The sequence below is a fragment of the Mytilus galloprovincialis genome, chromosome 3 (assembly GCF_965363235.1).
Source record: "Mytilus galloprovincialis chromosome 3, xbMytGall1.hap1.1, whole genome shotgun sequence".
NCBI lineage: Eukaryota > Metazoa > Mollusca > Bivalvia > Mytilida > Mytilidae > Mytilus > Mytilus galloprovincialis.
In genome coordinates, this window is record NC_134840.1 from 2,939,421 (window position 1) to 2,958,303 (window position 18,883).

At 30.6% G+C, this 18,883-nt stretch overlaps 1 protein-coding gene across 5 annotated transcripts in view; it reads right to left on the reverse strand.

Annotated features, from left to right (window-relative positions):
* Nucleotides 1-18,883, reverse strand: part of LOC143066949 (uncharacterized) — a 135,626-nt gene that overhangs the window by 98,075 nt on the left and 18,668 nt on the right. For 2 of the 5 annotated variants that reach the window (XR_012975808.1, XR_012975807.1), the window contains exon 4: nucleotides 8,488-18,347. The exons of 1 other annotated variant lie outside the window; for it this stretch is intronic. Coding sequence is in view for 2 of the 4 variants with exons in the window: in XM_076239819.1 (XP_076095934.1) it covers nucleotides 8,488-8,545 (58 nt within the window). In the remaining 2 variants the exon portion in view is untranslated. Of the gene's footprint in view, nucleotides 1-8,487; nucleotides 18,348-18,883 lie in introns of those variants that run through there. 2 more of the 5 variants (XM_076239819.1, XM_076239821.1) reach the window with 2 other exon arrangements.

Sequence of the window (18,883 nt, forward strand, 5' to 3'; positions counted from 1 at the left end):
ATATCGGATATGTTCCTTATTTACTACAATCCCCTTCCCTTTCATGAATGTGACCTACCGAATTAGACTATTTACCGGATTTGTTATCACATAAGCAACACAACGGGTGCCACATGTGGAGTAGGATCTGCTTACCCTTCCAGAGCAGCTGAGATCACTCCTAGTTTTTTTGTGGGGTTCTTGTTTTTATTCTTTAGTTTTCTATGTTGTGTCATGTGTGCTGTTGTTTGTTTGTCTCTTCCATTTTTAGCCATGGCGTTGTCAGTTTGTTTTAGATTTATGAGTTTGACTGTCCCTTTGGTATCTTTCGTCCTTCTTTTAAGTATGCCTCATATCTTGACTTAAGCTCCTGCATACGGAGTATATTTATCAAAATGATACGATATTCCAAAGCTGGTATTTCCTATCATTATTTTTTATAGAGGGTTGCTGCTCACAAGAAAGCTTATAAATCAAGAGTTTCAAATAGTGAAGTTGAGGTCAGCCCTTCGTCAATTTTACTGACGCAAACACGATTTGGTTGAATATCCATTTCACTGATTATATCGAATATGTTCCTAATGTCGTAGCTACAATCCCGTTCCTTTTTCACCAATATGATCTACCGATTTGACTAATTACCGGCTAGCAAGAGCAACATGTCGAGCATCTGAGATCCCTATCCAACAGCTTTTTATGTGGCTCGTCTTTATCTTTCTATGTTGCGTTTTGTGTAGTATTGTTTGTTTGTTTGATTTTGTTTAGCCATGGCGTTGTCAGTTTTTCTTTATTTATGAGTTTGAATGACCCTCTTTTGAAATCTTTCTGTTTTTCTAACCTGGTAAACTTAAGCTTATTTATGCTAATCATTAAAACATGGAAAAGGAGTAGGTTCAGTAAGACCCCTTTTTGGCCCCAAAATATAGCAGTTTTACAAAATTGTTAAAATGTAAACCCTTAGTTATTTATTGGACAGTAGAATGCTTCTGATACATAAATATGGGCTGTTTTTGACAATACAATGCACATATATCCGGTACTAGCACCATTAAGTCATGCTAAATTACTGAAATCCTCATAATTCTAGCATTTTAGTTAAATTTTAGACGGTTTTCGTGTAAAACGAAAGTGGCCGCATTCGTGTTCATCCTTAATATTGAAATGTTAGTTGTATTTTATGATAATACATAACATATATAAAGGTTGAGGATGAACACGGATGCGGCCACTTTCATTTTTAGCAAAAACCATCTGAAAAGTGACATTTTTCGGCATATTAGGTAGATTTTCATATTTGAGCTTGAATCGGATCGTTTTTAATGACTAAATCTGTTAAAATCTTTCATATAAACTAATTAATTCAAATAAAATAGACACTTAAGTGTTTAAAAAGTGGTCAAAATCTTTCGTGAGATGAACCTGAAATTTGAGGCCAAAATCGGTCCTTACCCTACTGCTTTATCAAATTGAAATTGACAAAGTTGCTTTCGTAACTAGTGATTTACCCTGGATTTCTTATAATTTGATTTAATTGTAAAATAATTGTTCAATACCATAAATTAGGAATGTGGTCTGAGTTCAAATTTTGGTGAAACAGGCCTAAACACATAATCGATGAAATTTGTATTCAAAGATTGTCAAAAATTCAAAAACTTCGAAAGATTTGTGAAAATATATTCACAGTCTTAACCCATCCAAACAAAAAAAAATATACATATGAACCTTTTAATAAGATGATGTTAAAACTTATATTGTCAGTGACATTTGTAATGTTTTAATACGTTTTTCATGTGTAGAAAACCGGAGATTGACATATGTATGCAAAAATCATGATTATGCAAAATTAACTCAATTTGTACAAAAGAAATTTAGTAAGTCAGAACATGTAAAATTTCAATTCCACCAGTCCCAATAAATGATCTATTAAATGAGATGACCAAACTTGTAACATAGGACCAAACATTTTAAAATTGAATGCTCCTTTCATAACTTCATCTTTAACTTACATTTATAACAGAATAATAGATACAAGTATATTACCCAGTGTTCTAAAGATTGCAAGAGTAACCCCTGTTTTTAAAGCTGGTGAAAAATTCATAGCAACAAATTAAAGACTAATATAAAAAAAAAAGAAGATGTGGTATGATTGCCAATGAGAAAACTATCCCCAAAGACCAAAATGACACAGACATTAACAACTATTGGTCACTGTACGGCTTTCAACAATGAGCAAAGCCCATACCGCATAGTCAGCTATAAAAGGCATGTACTTCCTGTTTTATCAAAACTTTTAGAAAAGCATGTTTCAAAACATGTGTATGACTATCTAAAAACGATTAGATCTTTTACAATCTGCACAGTCTGGGTTTCGACAATAACACGCTTGTCAGACTTCCCTTATCAATGTCGTAGATAAATGGATACAGGATATAAATGATGGTAATATCAACTTAGCAGTCCTGTTGGATTTTAAGAAAGCTTTTGATTTACTAGATCATGATATTCTCTGTAAAAGAACTTTAAATTGATGGATTAATGTTGTTGTTTCTTTATTTCAATCGTATTAGAATGAAAGAACTCAACAAGTACAAAATAGTAATGCTTATTCTGAAAAACTGAGAAACAGACACTTTCACTCCGTCCGAGTACTTATTCAAACATTTAAACTGGATGAGAGTTCGAACAGCGAATTAAATATCACAAGCCCCATCATATCTTACTTATAAGTTTCAGTATGTTTCAGACAGAAATCCATACCCCTTGAGAAATGTTGTTCAAGGAAACCTCATATTCTCTAAATCAAAAACAGAATTGTTAAAAAAATCTTTTATGTATTCTGGACCATTCTTGTGGAATAATTTGCCAATATCGTTAAGAAATATTACAAATGTTAATTCTTTCAAATAAAAAATAAAGATAATTCATTAAAATCAACCTAGCTGTATAAATGATATTGAAAACTGATCATGTCATCATTTTTATGTTTTCATAACATTTTATCAAGTTGTATTGATTTTTTTTTTATCATACTTGACTTTTTATACAAATGTATGCAATGAATATGTTTGCATTTTGATTGATTTTTCTTGATGAGGGCCTCATGGAAGATTACTTATCTAGCTAGCTGTGTAACCCTCTTAAAAAAAGTATTGTTGTTGTTGTTGATGATGATATATAAAACTAACACGCGCCTAGCTAAAACGAAAAAAAAAACAAACTACGGCATTAAACGTTAAGTAATTGTTTTTGAAGGCCAATGTTGAGACCAAACTACATTAATTATTGTTATCTTTGACTCAAAAATTAGCTCAGGAATATCTGTATCTGTAATATGTGTTCTTCTTCTTCTTCTCCTTCTTCCAATAATTTGCATACCACTTCTGGTGTATTATCGCAAATGACTATTTACACATGGCCAAAGGAAACATCTTTCCAACATACTATTTACACAAATCCGGTTAAAAGCCATCGTAGTGTTATATACAATTAAAATTGAAATATCTAACATGAAGCAGGCGTCTGGAGGCTGTCTTTGAAACCTTCCAAAGTGGAAGCTGTGACGACAGCAGATGGTAGTTCATTCCACAGACGAATAACAGATGGAAAAAAAATGATTGCTGGTGGTTTTTTTATTCTCGAGTAGGGTAGTAGGATTCTGGTGTCATGTCCTCTAGTTGTTAATGCTACACTTCTCGGTATTAAGTATTGCTCAGGTGGTATTGCAACAAGATGGTGTATTATGCGATAGTGCATCATGGTCTTGACTCTCTTTCTACGTTCTTGTAATTCAATCTATTGCAGGTTTTCAAACATCTGGGTAACACTACTGGTGGTTCTGTAGTCCCCTGTTACAAAGCGTGCTGATCTTTTCTGCACCATTTCTAACTCTCTAACGTTTAGTGCGTTGTAATTCCTGGTTTAACCTGCCTCGTCTATGTATGTGTCTTAATCAATAAAATATAGCAACATTGTTTGTTATATAGATCTATTGATTGCTTTTGAATCAATTTCAAGCGATATATATGACAAATATTTCATGCATTTTAAATAAATAGGCAACCAGTAAAGGGCTTGGTTTGTCAGATTAGATATCCCGTACTTGCTAAATCAAGATATGCAGACATGTACTAGTTAGAATATAAGTATATCCTTTATTCTTTTTTTTAAAGGTAAGCGTTGTTAATTAAATACAAATAAAAACTGTAATAGCTTAATATAGATCACTGATTTAAAAAGAAAGATCTTATCCATAGTATTGTTTATTCGACGTGAATCGTATTTTAAAAGTATAATTGAACGACGTGATCAATGCGAAAATAAACTCATCATGGTGACTTCCTTGTTATAACACCCATGTCATTGGCTGGTACGGTCATTGTATGATATATCATAGGAAATATAGGGTATCGTTTGGAAATTGTTCAATTTTACCCAATATTTGCACAGAACACTTCAACGAACTTTATAAATTCCAATCAACAAATAAGAAAAGTTTTCACAGACTTTTGAAAAAAATGTCTTCTACAATTTATATGGGATTCAACTGTAAGATGTCTTCGGAAAGCAAGTTGTCTGTATAAATTCTGTTTTTTTACCTTTAAATTTACAAATTATCTGTCGCTATAATAATTGAAATTGAAAAGTTTACGGAAACGTGTTCCTAGCTCTGGATAAAAACAGATAGGTTCAAGTTGTAACCCCAAAAAGACATGCAAAGTTGAAAATACAAACATACACGATATCTATAAAATTATCGAATCATTAGAATTACGCCTTACAATTATTCAATGGATTGCAAGAGAAAAAATGAAGAAGTTAATGGCTGCATAAAACAACAACATGTATTACTCTGTTTTTTTTTAATTACATAATGTATTATCAATCGAGTTTCAATTTAGCATAAGATTGTGAAAATCGAGACCTCGGAGATATAATTTCAATTTTCAAATTTTCGCTGTAACTGCAATTTATACAATCTTATGTAATAGTAAAAGTTCAATGATAAGTTAATATTGATATTAAAAGACCTCCGAACAAAAAGGGGGGTTCAGAAACCCGAGCCCGAAGGACAAAGGGATTTGAACAGCCCTTTTTGTCATTAAAATAACACCAAATGATAGTTTTACAAAATTAGGGTGTAAATTTATATTTTTTGCCAACTTCAAAATAATGATATTTTATCTAATAAATGAGGCATTCAAAATCCCATACAGACCTCATTTAAAACTGACCAATGAAAATTCTGCCCAACAACTTTTTGCTATATATACTTGATGTTTTTGATCTGTCAGTAATCATGAAATAGACTCGGAAAGATCAAACCTTAGAAAACAGAAGGTAAACTTTTCAAACAATAAGCTTTTGAAAAAGCTTGTTTTATAACTTCTTATCGAACAGACATAAATGCATAAAGTCTTTCACAGTATTCATCGGGTAAATGTTCATTAAATTTCTGATTCGGTAATTTTTCTACATTAATTAACATGCGAATGCAAAATAATTAGTTTTGTCTTTTCGATCAAATTAATTAATAGATCTTTCCTTATTTGTTTACTTTAAAATAAAAACTTCAATGAATAAAACTGTATTAAACTAGGTTTAACTGGCCCGATCAAAACATGTTAAATCAGATATATTTGCAAGTTCAATGTACTATGTGAAAATAAACTCTCTAATTTAGTCGTCCGTTATTCCCTTTTCATGTCTAAATGAAGCAAAAACACCTAAAAAAAATCTTTTATCTTTCTTAGTTTTATCCCTGTCTGACAAAAAAATCATATGTTATAAATCGTATTAAAACAGTAGATACATTGTATGAACCATAGTAAAACAAATATTTAAAACTGTTTAGTAAGCAGTCAGTTATGTAATATATTGAAGAAAGTAAAACAAAAAACAAAAAACATAAAAATTTAAATAGAAATTGTACATTATAGCAATTTACAAGATCTTGTCTTTGTGTGCTCAGTACTAGTACAGGGAAATTAATTAAATTGATTGATTGTTGTTTGCTTTACGTCCAGTAGCAAATATTTCATGAATGTTTTAAAATGACTATAACACATAAATTTTAGATACAATAGGTAGGTCGTGCAATAGGAGATCGACAGTGAGGTTGGACGTGAAACTTTAAAACACCACTGGAAAATGAGGATATATTGAATAAGGACAGAAATTTAGACTTACAACAGCTGGCCACATTCGGATCACTCATATAATAGGCGCAAGACTTTTAATCTGCCGAGAGCGTTAATCCATAAAATCTAACCTGAAGTCGACCATCGATGGTTACGTGTAGTTTGCAATATCATTTCACGCATGCAATTTAGGTTCGGTACTTTTAGCTCGCTTAAGTAACTGTGAGAATTCTGTGAAACTGTATTGTGTATTGTACTTCCGTTTTTGGTATAAAATTTGTACTACCAAAAAACTACTGCTCTCCTGGTTGGTCTAGTGTGGGGGTGTTCGCCTCGAGAGGGGAGTTCATTTGTTAAAATTCCTAATGGGTCAAACAAACACGTTAATTAATTTGACCTCGAGTAACACATGTGCTGACCATGTACAAAAAAAAAAAATGAATGTCAACATTGAAAAGTGAACCAAGGGCGCCAATATGAAATTCCTCTTTTTTAATTGCTAAAATGCGAAATTTCTTTGGTGTACAGTTTAAACGATGATTATATACTTTATAAAATGATAACATGAAATTAAACAGACCTAGAAACTCGTCTTTACATAAGTGAACGTGGTTTGTCAATTTATCCTATCAATGTTTATATAAAAAAGAAGAAAACGAGAAACCAACGGCCTTATTCATATATATAAAGAAAAATGAACGTTGACTCCATACATTTTGATTTATCTGTGTCTTGGGGTTGCTGTCGAATTATTATATACCCTTAGCTCATTTTATTCAAAACCAAATGATTCACATGGGTATGGAAACTTCGAAATATCTAGGCCTCTCCCGTCCCTCAGTATACCCTTGCTAAATTGGTAAGTTCTTTTGGCTTATTTGATATATAAATACCGTTTGAATATTGATCGGAGATATTTAAGCAACCAAAAGCACTTTAAATAAAAAAATAAGTAAATTATAGTATTTTGCTGGGTGTTTTTCCCGATCCTATTTCGAACCCCCTGATATTAAGAGGGTGTATCTAATTAGACATGCATTAGGTACAATAAGTAGACAAAAGAAATCCTTTGTGAAATGAAATCGTCCCAGGTATCTTAGATAATTATTTTGCGTTGAATAACAATGAAAAATGCACGAACAGGTTTGTAAGACATAGTAACTTGATGCGTTTAAAAAGCAGCTTCAAGTAGTCGAACCTTATTAATATTTGATATCAATTTAGGGAATCCAGAGCGCTTTTCAAAATTAATAGAAAAATATGCAAACGTTAATTTAATTTTACAAAGGAGGGTATATTTATTAGAATAGTTTTGTGGCTATAAAAGTTGAACGAGCTTCAATTGTAGAAAAATTAATTAATAACAAATTTTCACTCACTTACAAACTAGCCTGGTCGTCAACCTTTCAATCACATTTTGAAAAAGATATACTTTTTTTAACAGGCAGAAACATGTTCAGTTCATAAAAAATGGATGAAAATATATATATTTCATATACAATTATCTTTTTGTACAATTTATTATAAACGCAAATATACCAATTAAGAATAATAAGGAATCCATTTTTGCTGTACTGCATGAACTACAAGTTTGAATGCTATTTACTTGCTATTTAACTCTTTCTCACTTGATAAATTGTTCTTGTTTTAAAAGATGACAACTATTTACTTCCTTTATATTTAGTTTATATGCAAATGACCTTTATCATTCAAAATACGATCAGGTTTTAATTTGAATAACTATTTTGTTTCAATATTTCCATGACTTTGGTTAACAAGCATACATTCAGGATGTGCCATTTTGCTAAACAATTGGCTTTCCAGATAATATTTCGAATTCATAATTCATATGAATAAAACAAATATTCTGAAAATTAATATGTTTCACATCAACCAAGAATATATTACAGTATAATTCTGAGCTAATTACAATGAATGAAAGTAACAAGATATTAGACATTTCACAAATTCTAAAATTTAATCAATCTAAACAACCCTAGAGGACGGTATCATATTTTACAACGGAAGCAGTCAATTATCAAAATTCAAAAGCCAGTAAAGTGCCGAAATACAATAACACAACAAAAGAAAAAAATGCATGTGGAAAAAACCCAATATTTCCAACTATAGCTTAAACAAATACAAACTCTTATGTTTTATTAGTGATACGAATACATTGTATTAGTCAAAATAACTTTTAATTAATATATTTAAATACGCAATAATAGTCTTCATCTGGTGTGAGACAACACCGTTTTGATTATGAATTGTCGATGAAAGTTTTAGAACTATGACACAATATAGTACTTATTGTAAATTATATCACATAATTGTTTATTCTAAACATATAAACACATATTTATGTTCTTACCGTCTACCAAAGCAATTACTTGAATTAGTAAAAGTATGACGAAAAAAACAGCATCCATATCTGAACCAGTACTGCAGTTAACTTATTTCATAAGAACAATTTAAATGTCTATATTGTTTTTAGTTATTGGTAACATGCCGATCGCGCAGTTCTGATCAAATATGTATAGCTTGTTGAAGCTTGCAAGTTATCATTTCAAGTGCATTTAAACTAAAACAGGGTTTTTAATAATTACTGTTGAAAACAGCTTATTGTATTTTGTAGTGTTCTGTTCATTATCAAAAATGAACAAGATATTTATATGATTTCTTATTACGATAATTTTTGGTGAATTATATATAACAATTGTTTTTAAATAAAAAGTTGTACTATAAACCCCGATTCTTACCCCATAGGTCGTACAATTGGTAATGTTTAATGATATTGAACAATAAAAATGAACATTTTACAAGACGGAGTTTGACCTGGTATTATAAAGATTATTTTAAATGGAAACGCAATGATTAAATTATTGTAAATTAGTGTATATTATATCTTCGTTTAGTGTATATTATATCTTCGTTTTGAGGTCATATGTTATTTGAATTTCACAATAAAGTTGAATATGTTTTATAATCTTTAATGACTAAATTATTGTATACATTAACATAGACTTTCTTTTTAAAATTCATTATTTGAGACCAATTTTCAGAAATACACTGCTATTATAATATTTTAAATTCTCCCTCATAAATTCGTCTGAATTTAAAACATTTCTAAAAATTCTACATTGCGAAATAAGTGGTAAGATAAAATGTAGGTTTGGTTTACTCGCAGTAACTTATTTTCTGTGCGATACAACACTTAATTATGATAATAAGACATTACAAATATGTCCCAGCAAACGCACATCTAGCTATTCTAAACTAAATACTATGCAGAACGTGTTGTTACTTTGAAGTTACTCTGAGCACCTCGATACAAATTATCCAGGTATCGGACTTATATACCCCACCCGTATTCCCGCCTATGAAATGCTCGTGCAGTACTCACTAAGACTTATATAGATAATATCCAAACAGTTTTACAAACTTGTTCTACAAACCACAGTGACTAAAGACAGAAATAGATAAGCATGATAAGGTAAAAACCCAAATATAATGGAATAGAAATCAATGTCTTCCCATACTTTAATATACCGACAAGTTTAAAGAATGTAATGTGCTCAACTATGACTGTATGACACATTCATAGCGAAAGTTGGAAAAAAAACGTGATGAAAGAAAAGGTGAATGCAAATGTTACCCCGATTTTGTTTTTTGTCCATGGATTAATGAGTTTTGAACAGCGGTATACTACTGTTGCCTTTATTTTTCTAAATGGTATGGAGACAATTGTCTGACAACTAATGAAACTATTTATGAGTTTGACTGTCCCTCTGGTATCTTATTGTTTGTTATATGCAGATGACCAGAAAAGATTCAAAGGCAATGTTTTGCATTAGAAAGCCCTTATTCTCAGATAAACTTAATATTTATCCACATTTAAAAATGTTTTAAAGTTGTTTAAACCTATACTACTTTATTGCAGTGAAATATGGGCACTTGATATGTTAGTTAAAGATAATTCAAGTCTTGAATGAAGATATTTGTCTTTTTTACCATCAAAATTTCAAATACAATTGCTAAATATCTTTGGGTGTAAATACAGCTGCAGTAAACACAGCAGTTTTAGCAGAAATAGGTATGTTTCCTATTGCTATTGATGCTGTAATGGCTTCTGTTGGATATTGGTGCCATTTGATGAATGCAAAAAAGACGGGTATGCTTCAACTGCCTATAAATGTAGTCTAAATTTAAATAATGGTTTTGCGGTCAAATAAAAAAAATGCTCTTTCAAAAATAGGTTTTAATCATATATGGGAACATAAAAATACTTTCAGCACAAAATTCCTTTTTAATGCTGTAGATAAAAAATTAGCTGAAAGATATATAATTTTTTGGAAAGACAGTCTTTTAAACGACCAAAATAGCCCTAATAGAATCAAACTAAGAACACACAGAAAATTAAAAAAAGAATACAAATTAGAATTTTTTTTATTAATAGATTTAGATCAAATTTTATAAAAATGAGGAGAAGTAATAGTTATCTAAATATTGAACAGGGTTGACACCGAAAATTACCTTTGGCAAACAGATTATGTCCTATCTGTAAAAAGCAGGTAGAAGATTAATATCATTTTGCTTTAAAATGTCAAATTTTAGAAGAATGTAGGCAAAAACTTTTTCAGGAAGTAGATAGTATAGTTCCAGATTTCACCAAAATGTCTGAAGAGAAAAAATTGCATTTATGTTTACATTTAATGAGTATGACATAACTAAAAATATTGTAAAGGGAGTTTTATATGTTTTATGTTTTAAGAAATAGCCTAGCTGATAAGAAAAACTAGTCAATGTAACAAAGTGATGACTATTTTATATTTTTCTTATAGTATTTGTTATAATATATTTTATAACAATTGCATTATAAATTTTTATAATTGTACTTTCAAATTTGCAAAAGTATCACCTCCTCCAAAACATCTAAATATAGTCTCATAGAATATGAATGTTGTTTAAATTTAAATATTATATGTTTGTTATGATTGTCATGTTTGTCTTGGTAACAATCCAAAATTTGGATTTTACACCAATAAAATGATTTGATTTAAATTGGTATCTTTCGCCTCCTTTTAATGAAGATAAGAGTGACGCTGTAAAGTTATGACCAACCTCTGTACCTAAATCTGAAGTATTTTAGGGTAAACATTGTTTTATAGATTTTCTGGTAATTGTTCTTATCTTAGTCTTAAACAAGCATTTATATATTGATTATTACATTGATACAAGTGGATTATCAGATTTATCCAATCGAGATAGTTAAATTATCTATTTTAAAGTCCGAACCTCGGCGAGGGCTTTAAAATTTATAATTCAACTATCGTGATAGGATAAATCCGATAATCCACGCGTTACTATGTAATAATCTGTTTCTCTAATGATTAAAAGATAAATTTCTAAACCAAAATTCCCTTCGAGTGCCTTCCACTTTCCACAAAGTTGTCAATTTAATTAACACCTGTCAGAACATTTTGTTAAATTCAGGGAGCTGAGAAAGGTTATGACCCTTTGACTCAGCCAATCATATTCTGAGATCACCGGCAACCACACGTTGATTAAATTTTTTTATACAATTGGTTCGGAAAGGGATATATTTCCATAGAATTAGAGAAACTATAATATTAAATTATGGATGTAACACTTCTTTTGACTTATTATATATCACCAGAGAAACTCTATCATCCTCAATATGTATTTTTACTTTCTTACATTGACATGTGTACTTAATTCCATGTAGTTTATATGGAAATATATGTTTTCTTATTCGTTGTAAGTTCATTCACATTCTTTTGTTTGACTTGAGACCCTAGTATGAAATGCTGATAAGTGTGATGTCACAGAATTCAAAGCTATTTAATTGTTTGGGAGGGGGGATTTCGTATTCAGAAATCAATACAAATCAATTCGAAAAACTTTGGTGAAAACATTTCATTTAAGTTAAAAGCGACTTCTGTTAAGTGTGAAAATTAGGTAAAGAACGGAAAATATAGAATTCCGGTTCAAAATATTTTATATATAAATAGGGAACTGCCTTCACTTCCAGAGAATCGGAGATCACCCATAGACTCGTTTGGGATGTGTTTCTCAGTCTTTATTTTTGCTTTTTATACTGTGTTTACTGTATTTATTTGAAGATTTTTATGATCATATGAATTAAGGAATGTATTTTCCTGATGTTAGCTTTAATCTCTGTTTTTGTCTTTGGTACTTTTTGTTTTGGTTAATCATCTTTTCAAAACTGGTATAAGTTTAGTTTTTCATTCAAATAATTTGATACCGATCATGATTATAAGTTAGTTTTTAAACGCATCCTGTCAATAACATTTTATAACCCTTTAACCTGCTGTAAAGAATTTCAGTGATTTAAATTTGTTAATCTATGTTGCGACTGTCATACAAGTGAGAGGTTCAGCGCTATAAAACCAGATTAAATCTACCATTTTCTAAATTTGAAAATGTCTGTACCAAGTCAGGAATATGACAGTTGTTAACTTGTCCATTCGTTTGATGTGTTTTATCCTTTGATTTTTTTTCTCCATTTGATAATAAACTTTTCGTTTTGAATTTTCCTCGGAGATCAGTACTTTTATGATTTTACTTTTTGATCATTGTATCTTTTTACAGTATTACTCTGAACATTATTAACAGGTCATTAAGTCTTCCAAATTGTATGGAAACTTTGAACTTTTAGTATCGATAGCACCTTGAACATTCCATTAAATGATGATCTTTTCGATTTGAAAATATTTGTATAGCTGTCTTAAAGATGGGTACCAAAAACTTTGTTATGGCTTTATATGATTCAATAAAGGCAACAGTAGTATACCGCTGTTCAAAACTCATAAATCCATGGACAAAAAACAAAATCGGGGTAACAAACTAAAACCGAGGAAAACGCATTAAATATAAGAGGAGAACAACGACATAACACCGAAACGTAACACACACAGAAACGGACCAAGCATCAGACAAAACACCACGAGAATAACAAATATAACATGAAAACCAAATACATGAATTTGGGATAGACAAGTACCGTGCCACGTCTTGTTTCAATTTATCAAAAATAAGAGAAAACACAAACGACTCATCGTTAAAATGCAACACACACAGAAACGAACAATAATATAACAATGGCCATCTTCCTGACTTGGTAGAGGACACTTTTAAAGGGGAATAAAAGTGGTGGGTTGAACCTGGTTTTGTGGCATGCCAAACCTCGCACTTTAATGGCAAAGTTAAATATAACATTGAAATGACAACATAATATTACAGGACTACAATACAAATTAATAGAACATATTAGACAAAGAAAAACATGACTAATAGATAACAAAAAGCATCAGGTTTAAAATTCAATACGCCAAAAACGCGCCTTGTCCACACAAGACTTACAAGTGACGCCCAGATATAAAAGATCGAAAGTGAAAAAAGTACAAAGTTGTACAACACTGAAGATCAAAAGTTGAAAAGTTTTCGCCAAATACGGCATTGTTTTTATGCCCGGGATAAGAACATTCTTATTATTTAGAACAATTCATGCTATTGCAAACAGTAAATTTTATCAAATGAATATGAAAGAGATATACATAAAGAAACTGAAGTATTAACTAATTACAGAAAACTAAAGCCGAATACATAACACCCAGATATAAAAGATCGAAAGTGAAAAAGGTACAAAGTTGTACAGCACTGAAGATAAAAAGTTGAAAAGGTTTTGCCAAATACGGCATTGTTTTTATGCCCGCGATAAGAACATCCTTATTATATAGAACAATTCATGCTATTGCAAACAGTAAATTTTAACAAATGAATATGAAAGAGATATACATAATGAAACTGAAGTATTAACTAATTACAGAAAACTAAACCCGAATACATAATGCTATTAAAGTTTAACACAGAATAGACACACCCGAATCAGTCCAGGCGTCAACGTAATTAAAAAAATGTGACGTCACATACGATGGCGAAAAGGCACAAACGTATCCTATTGTTACAATATTGTATTTTTTTTAAATCAAATTAAATGGATGTTTTATACTTACTCCGTTGTTATCAGAATATCGGAATAAAGGCAACAGTAGTATATCGCTGTTCAAAACTCATAAATCTATGGACAAAAAACAAAATCGGGGTAACAAACTAAAACTGAGGGAAACTCATTAGATATTAGAGGAGAACAACGACACAACATTACGCACGTTTTGTAGAATTATACATCGGCTTTCAAGTTTATGACATTATATTTGTGGTTCTTGACATTTTGTTAATATTTACTCATCAAAGTCTACTTTACATAATTTTGCTAATTTTGAAGAAAGAACAAAAATACCAAATTAATTATTTGGATTTCAGGAAAATCTGCGTACAAAAGTACAGTGTATGTTTCCGATAAGTATTGTTTTACTAACCCAATCCTCGGGATATTAATCTCATTGATAAAATCTTGAAAACAAATATTGTAATGCATAAATTTATCTTGCATATTTGATAAAACGTTATCTTACTATACAACATGTCAGATAATGTAAATCAAGCATATTACACAAGAGGTCAAATATATCAACATGTTATAACCATGAGTTGTAATTCACTGGGTCGATATCTTGGCTGGTGGACTATCAGTCCCGGAGGGTATCGTCAGCTCAGTAGTCAGTACTTCTTCGGTGGTGACATGATTTAACAAACTTTACTAAAATTGTCCGTTTATAAATTTTGAAATTATTAAGAAACTAAGGTTTCAACTCCCTCATGCAAAGTTAGCTTTAGATGAATTTGGCTATTTATTTTATGTATTTTTGACATATAGCTCTTCAAAGGTTTCGGTACTTTTTCATCTTCGGATTTCAAATGTTTGGCTTTAAGCGTTCCTGATGAAGTAAATGCAGGAAAGAGCTTCGGACGCAAGAAATTATTAAACGTGTTGTTTTCAATTTGTTAGTAACTTGTGTTAGACCAACTCATACAAAGTCTCATATCCAACCTCAAAAGCATGACTTACATAATAAGTAACGACAATAGTAATATACACTACAAACCAGTAACAGTCTGAAATGGCCTATATCTGTACTCGACTGAACTGATTTTTACTCGACCAGTCTGAATTGGTCTGAATTTTAATACATTACGCGACCCTAGACTTAATCGTACTCGACTGTACTGTTTTGTACTCGACCCTTATCTTTGACATTCAAAATAGTTTGAAGTATTACTCGACCAGTCTGAAACAGTCTTAACCCGTTCTCGACCTGCACTCGACCTATTTGTTCAGTCTTAATCGTACTCGACTAAATGTCTGAACAATACTCGACCTGTCTGAACCATACTTGACCAAATAATCCCGACTTTTTTTTTTAAATCTTAATTGTTACCCGAATAAATCTATTTTTAATTTTCATAACAACAGCCACAATAAAATAAAGATATAAATATATATATAAAATTAGATTTTTTCATCCTTACATGATTCTCAGATTTATCAAATAGAGAAGATTAAATCAGATTATCTTATATGATAATTAAATTTTATTCATTTTGAAGTTTGAGAGCCTACCAATTTAAAAGATTTTCCTTTACCTAAAAACTAAACTTTTACCCTCATGCAAAGCTCTTATTTCTTTCACGGATTTGGCTACACCTTTTTGGACCTTTTGGATTATAGCTCTTCGTCTTCGAAACATTTTTTTTAAATCTCAGAATATGATCAAGATTCTTTGATAGAAAGTCATTGAATTTTCATTTCAATATAATGAAGTATTTTTAAGATGCTTGGATAGCAATTTGAATAGAGAGAACATAATTTTGTTAATAAAACATCTTCATTCTATACATTTATTGTCAAAGGGTAGCTTGTTTGAATCTAACCTACTTTACACAGTTCTCAAACCAGAGCTTACTTTGGAAGTATATTTATATTCGGTTATAGCTATATTAGCAGGGTTGATTTTTTTCTTAGGTATAACATCTATTTACTCAATTTTCTTTGTAATATATATACTAGTAGTAACATGGATATCGTTTTGGGGGCCTTTATAGTTTGTTGTTCAGTGTGAGCCAATGCTCCGTGTTGAAGACCGTACTTTGGCCTATGATCGTTTACTTTTACGAATAGTGACTTAGATAGAGATTTTTCATTTTGGCACTCATACCACATCTTCTTATATTATTCTGCTCATTATTAGTCAATGATATGATATAATTATTCAAGCATTTTACTTTGCAATGACTACAAAGGTGATAAATTTTAATATATACAGCCTCCTCCATTAATAACTACTGTTTCCTTTGAATCTTAAATAAGAAATAAGATAAAACAAATGTTTGCGTTATAACGCAAAGGTTTGCGTTTTAACGCAAAGGTTTGCATTATATCGCAAAGGTTTGCGTTGTAACGCAAAGGTTTACGTTTTAACGCAAACGTATGCGCTAATACGCTTCCGTAAAGGTTATTTATAATGATTTTATAAATTCATTGTTTTACAAAACAAAGGTGTCATTTTTGAAAGTTGCTTTATTTACTATTTTACAGGTATAAGTATTTCATTATAAAAACAAAAAATCACCTCATTATTTACTTTACTCAACTGACACCGTAAATCTATATTAGGCGAATTAAGTTTAAATGATTAAAATTGTCCAGTATTAAATAATAAAATATATCTGAAAGATTCAAAATTTTTGAATGACATTGAAAATATGAGTCACAATTCAATTTTGAGATAATTTGATCAGTTTGTTTTATCTTTTTTTTTAAATGTTATATATATGGTGTTACGATAAGATTATGTTTATTGTGAAATTTGGTTTAAAAGCTAAATAAAATTAATTTATAATTTGTTATTGTTGTCTAAATTTCCACTTCCTAAATTGAAAAAAGTACAATGTATAGATACAAAAGAAATGGTCTAAGTTGGTTAAAACCTGATCGAATATTGTTCAGACGAGGTCGAGGATGGTTCAGACTATGTCGAGTATGGTTTAGACTAGGTCAAGTATGGTTCAGACTATGTCGAGTATGGTTCAGACTAAGTAAGGCATGGTTTAGACGCATTTAAACTGGTTACGTACAAGTTCAGACTATGAAGTATGGTTAAGACTACAGTCGAGTTTTATCTAGTAAATTTCAGACCAATTCAGACTGGTTGAGTTAAGTTCAGTACAGTTGAGTACAGATATTTCAGACTTTTACTGGTTTGTAGTGATACCGCTGTTCAATAGTTATAAATCGATTGAGAGAAAATAAAACTGTGTTATGAAATATTTGTCAAGCTTTAAACGATTATCCAGATTAAGAAAATGTATAACCGATTGAATATTTTTCTCCCTAATCAAATTCTTGTAAATATCAAACCACTCTTAACTGTTTTGTATAAGGGACAATTTAAGAGGAGTTGTCATTTACCATCTCCTATGTCACTACAAGGTTTGCAGGATCTTTTATTTCTTATTTCTTTGGTTTTAACTCCCTGTTTAATAGGAAGAGATTTATCACAATTTGAATATTACAGCTCATGTTAGCTTTTATGTCAAATGATGAGCAACTATCAAATAGAAATCAAATTGAAAAAATATATATAAGCAAATATTTTGATACTATACAATCTCATGTGTTGTTTAAAACTTGTGAGATAGTTATATACCTTATCACAGTTTGAGTCAAAACGACGAATAATGAATTTGTCAGCTAATGTATTTATTTTTAACAAGTATAAACATTGTCATCAAAAACTATGTGCATAAGTTTGAATGGGGTGTTCTTATTCAAATTAGGCATGTACACATACATACTGTGTAAAATCTGCCTTGAAGCTATGAATTCAAAGGAAGTCTAGTTTTGGAGTGGTTTTTTTTAATGAAACCTATATAGTTTTACTATTTATCAATTAGACGGCCTGTAGCAGGATAAAATTTTCAATTTCTTATATTAACTGTATAACGGAAACATTCATATGTAAATCAGTAAGGTAAAATCCACGCAATAACATTTCTATAAATATAACAAACGCTTAGGTCTTAAAAGTAGCTGTAACACACGTTATTGTTTAGTAGGTGGATATACTGGATCAGAGGCTGGCTGTGCGAACCCGCTTGATTGTCCATACTGTGGTTGACCGTATGCAGGCGGTTGACCATAAGCTTGCTGACCATACTGTTGTTGTCCAACTACTGTGGTGTGGGCACCCGGATGATTTACAACAGTTCCAACTGTGCCTTTCTTTGCTGTTTAAAAAAATAAAATTTTACAAGTTAAAAGATGACTTTGATTTCGGCTATTACAATTTTTGTTTATTATGAATGTTTATTTTAATTTTTCAAAATAATGTGAAATAAAGTAACTCAGATATATGAACGTTGTATGATAGCAAATGAAACAACTATCCAGAACAGACCAAAAGATGAGGTAAATTGACTATAAGTCACTAACAATGAGCAAAATCCATATTGTATAATGAACCATTAAAGTCCCTTGCATGCCATAATGCAAAACAGGTCAAAAGAGAAAAAAAAAGCCGGATTGAAGTTTAAAACAGCAGCATAGTTTATGCTTTAACATATAGACAAAAACAGAACATTGAAGACGGCAACCAATATCTGCCACAGCTAAGTGTATTTCTGACTTGATACAGACGCTTTACGGGGTTAAACATAAATGTGAGAGTAAATCTATTCATATCATAGGGCAGTGATGCAATGGCACAACACAATACTGATCAATAATTAATCTTAAAATATATATAGGAAAGGCCTCAATCGTC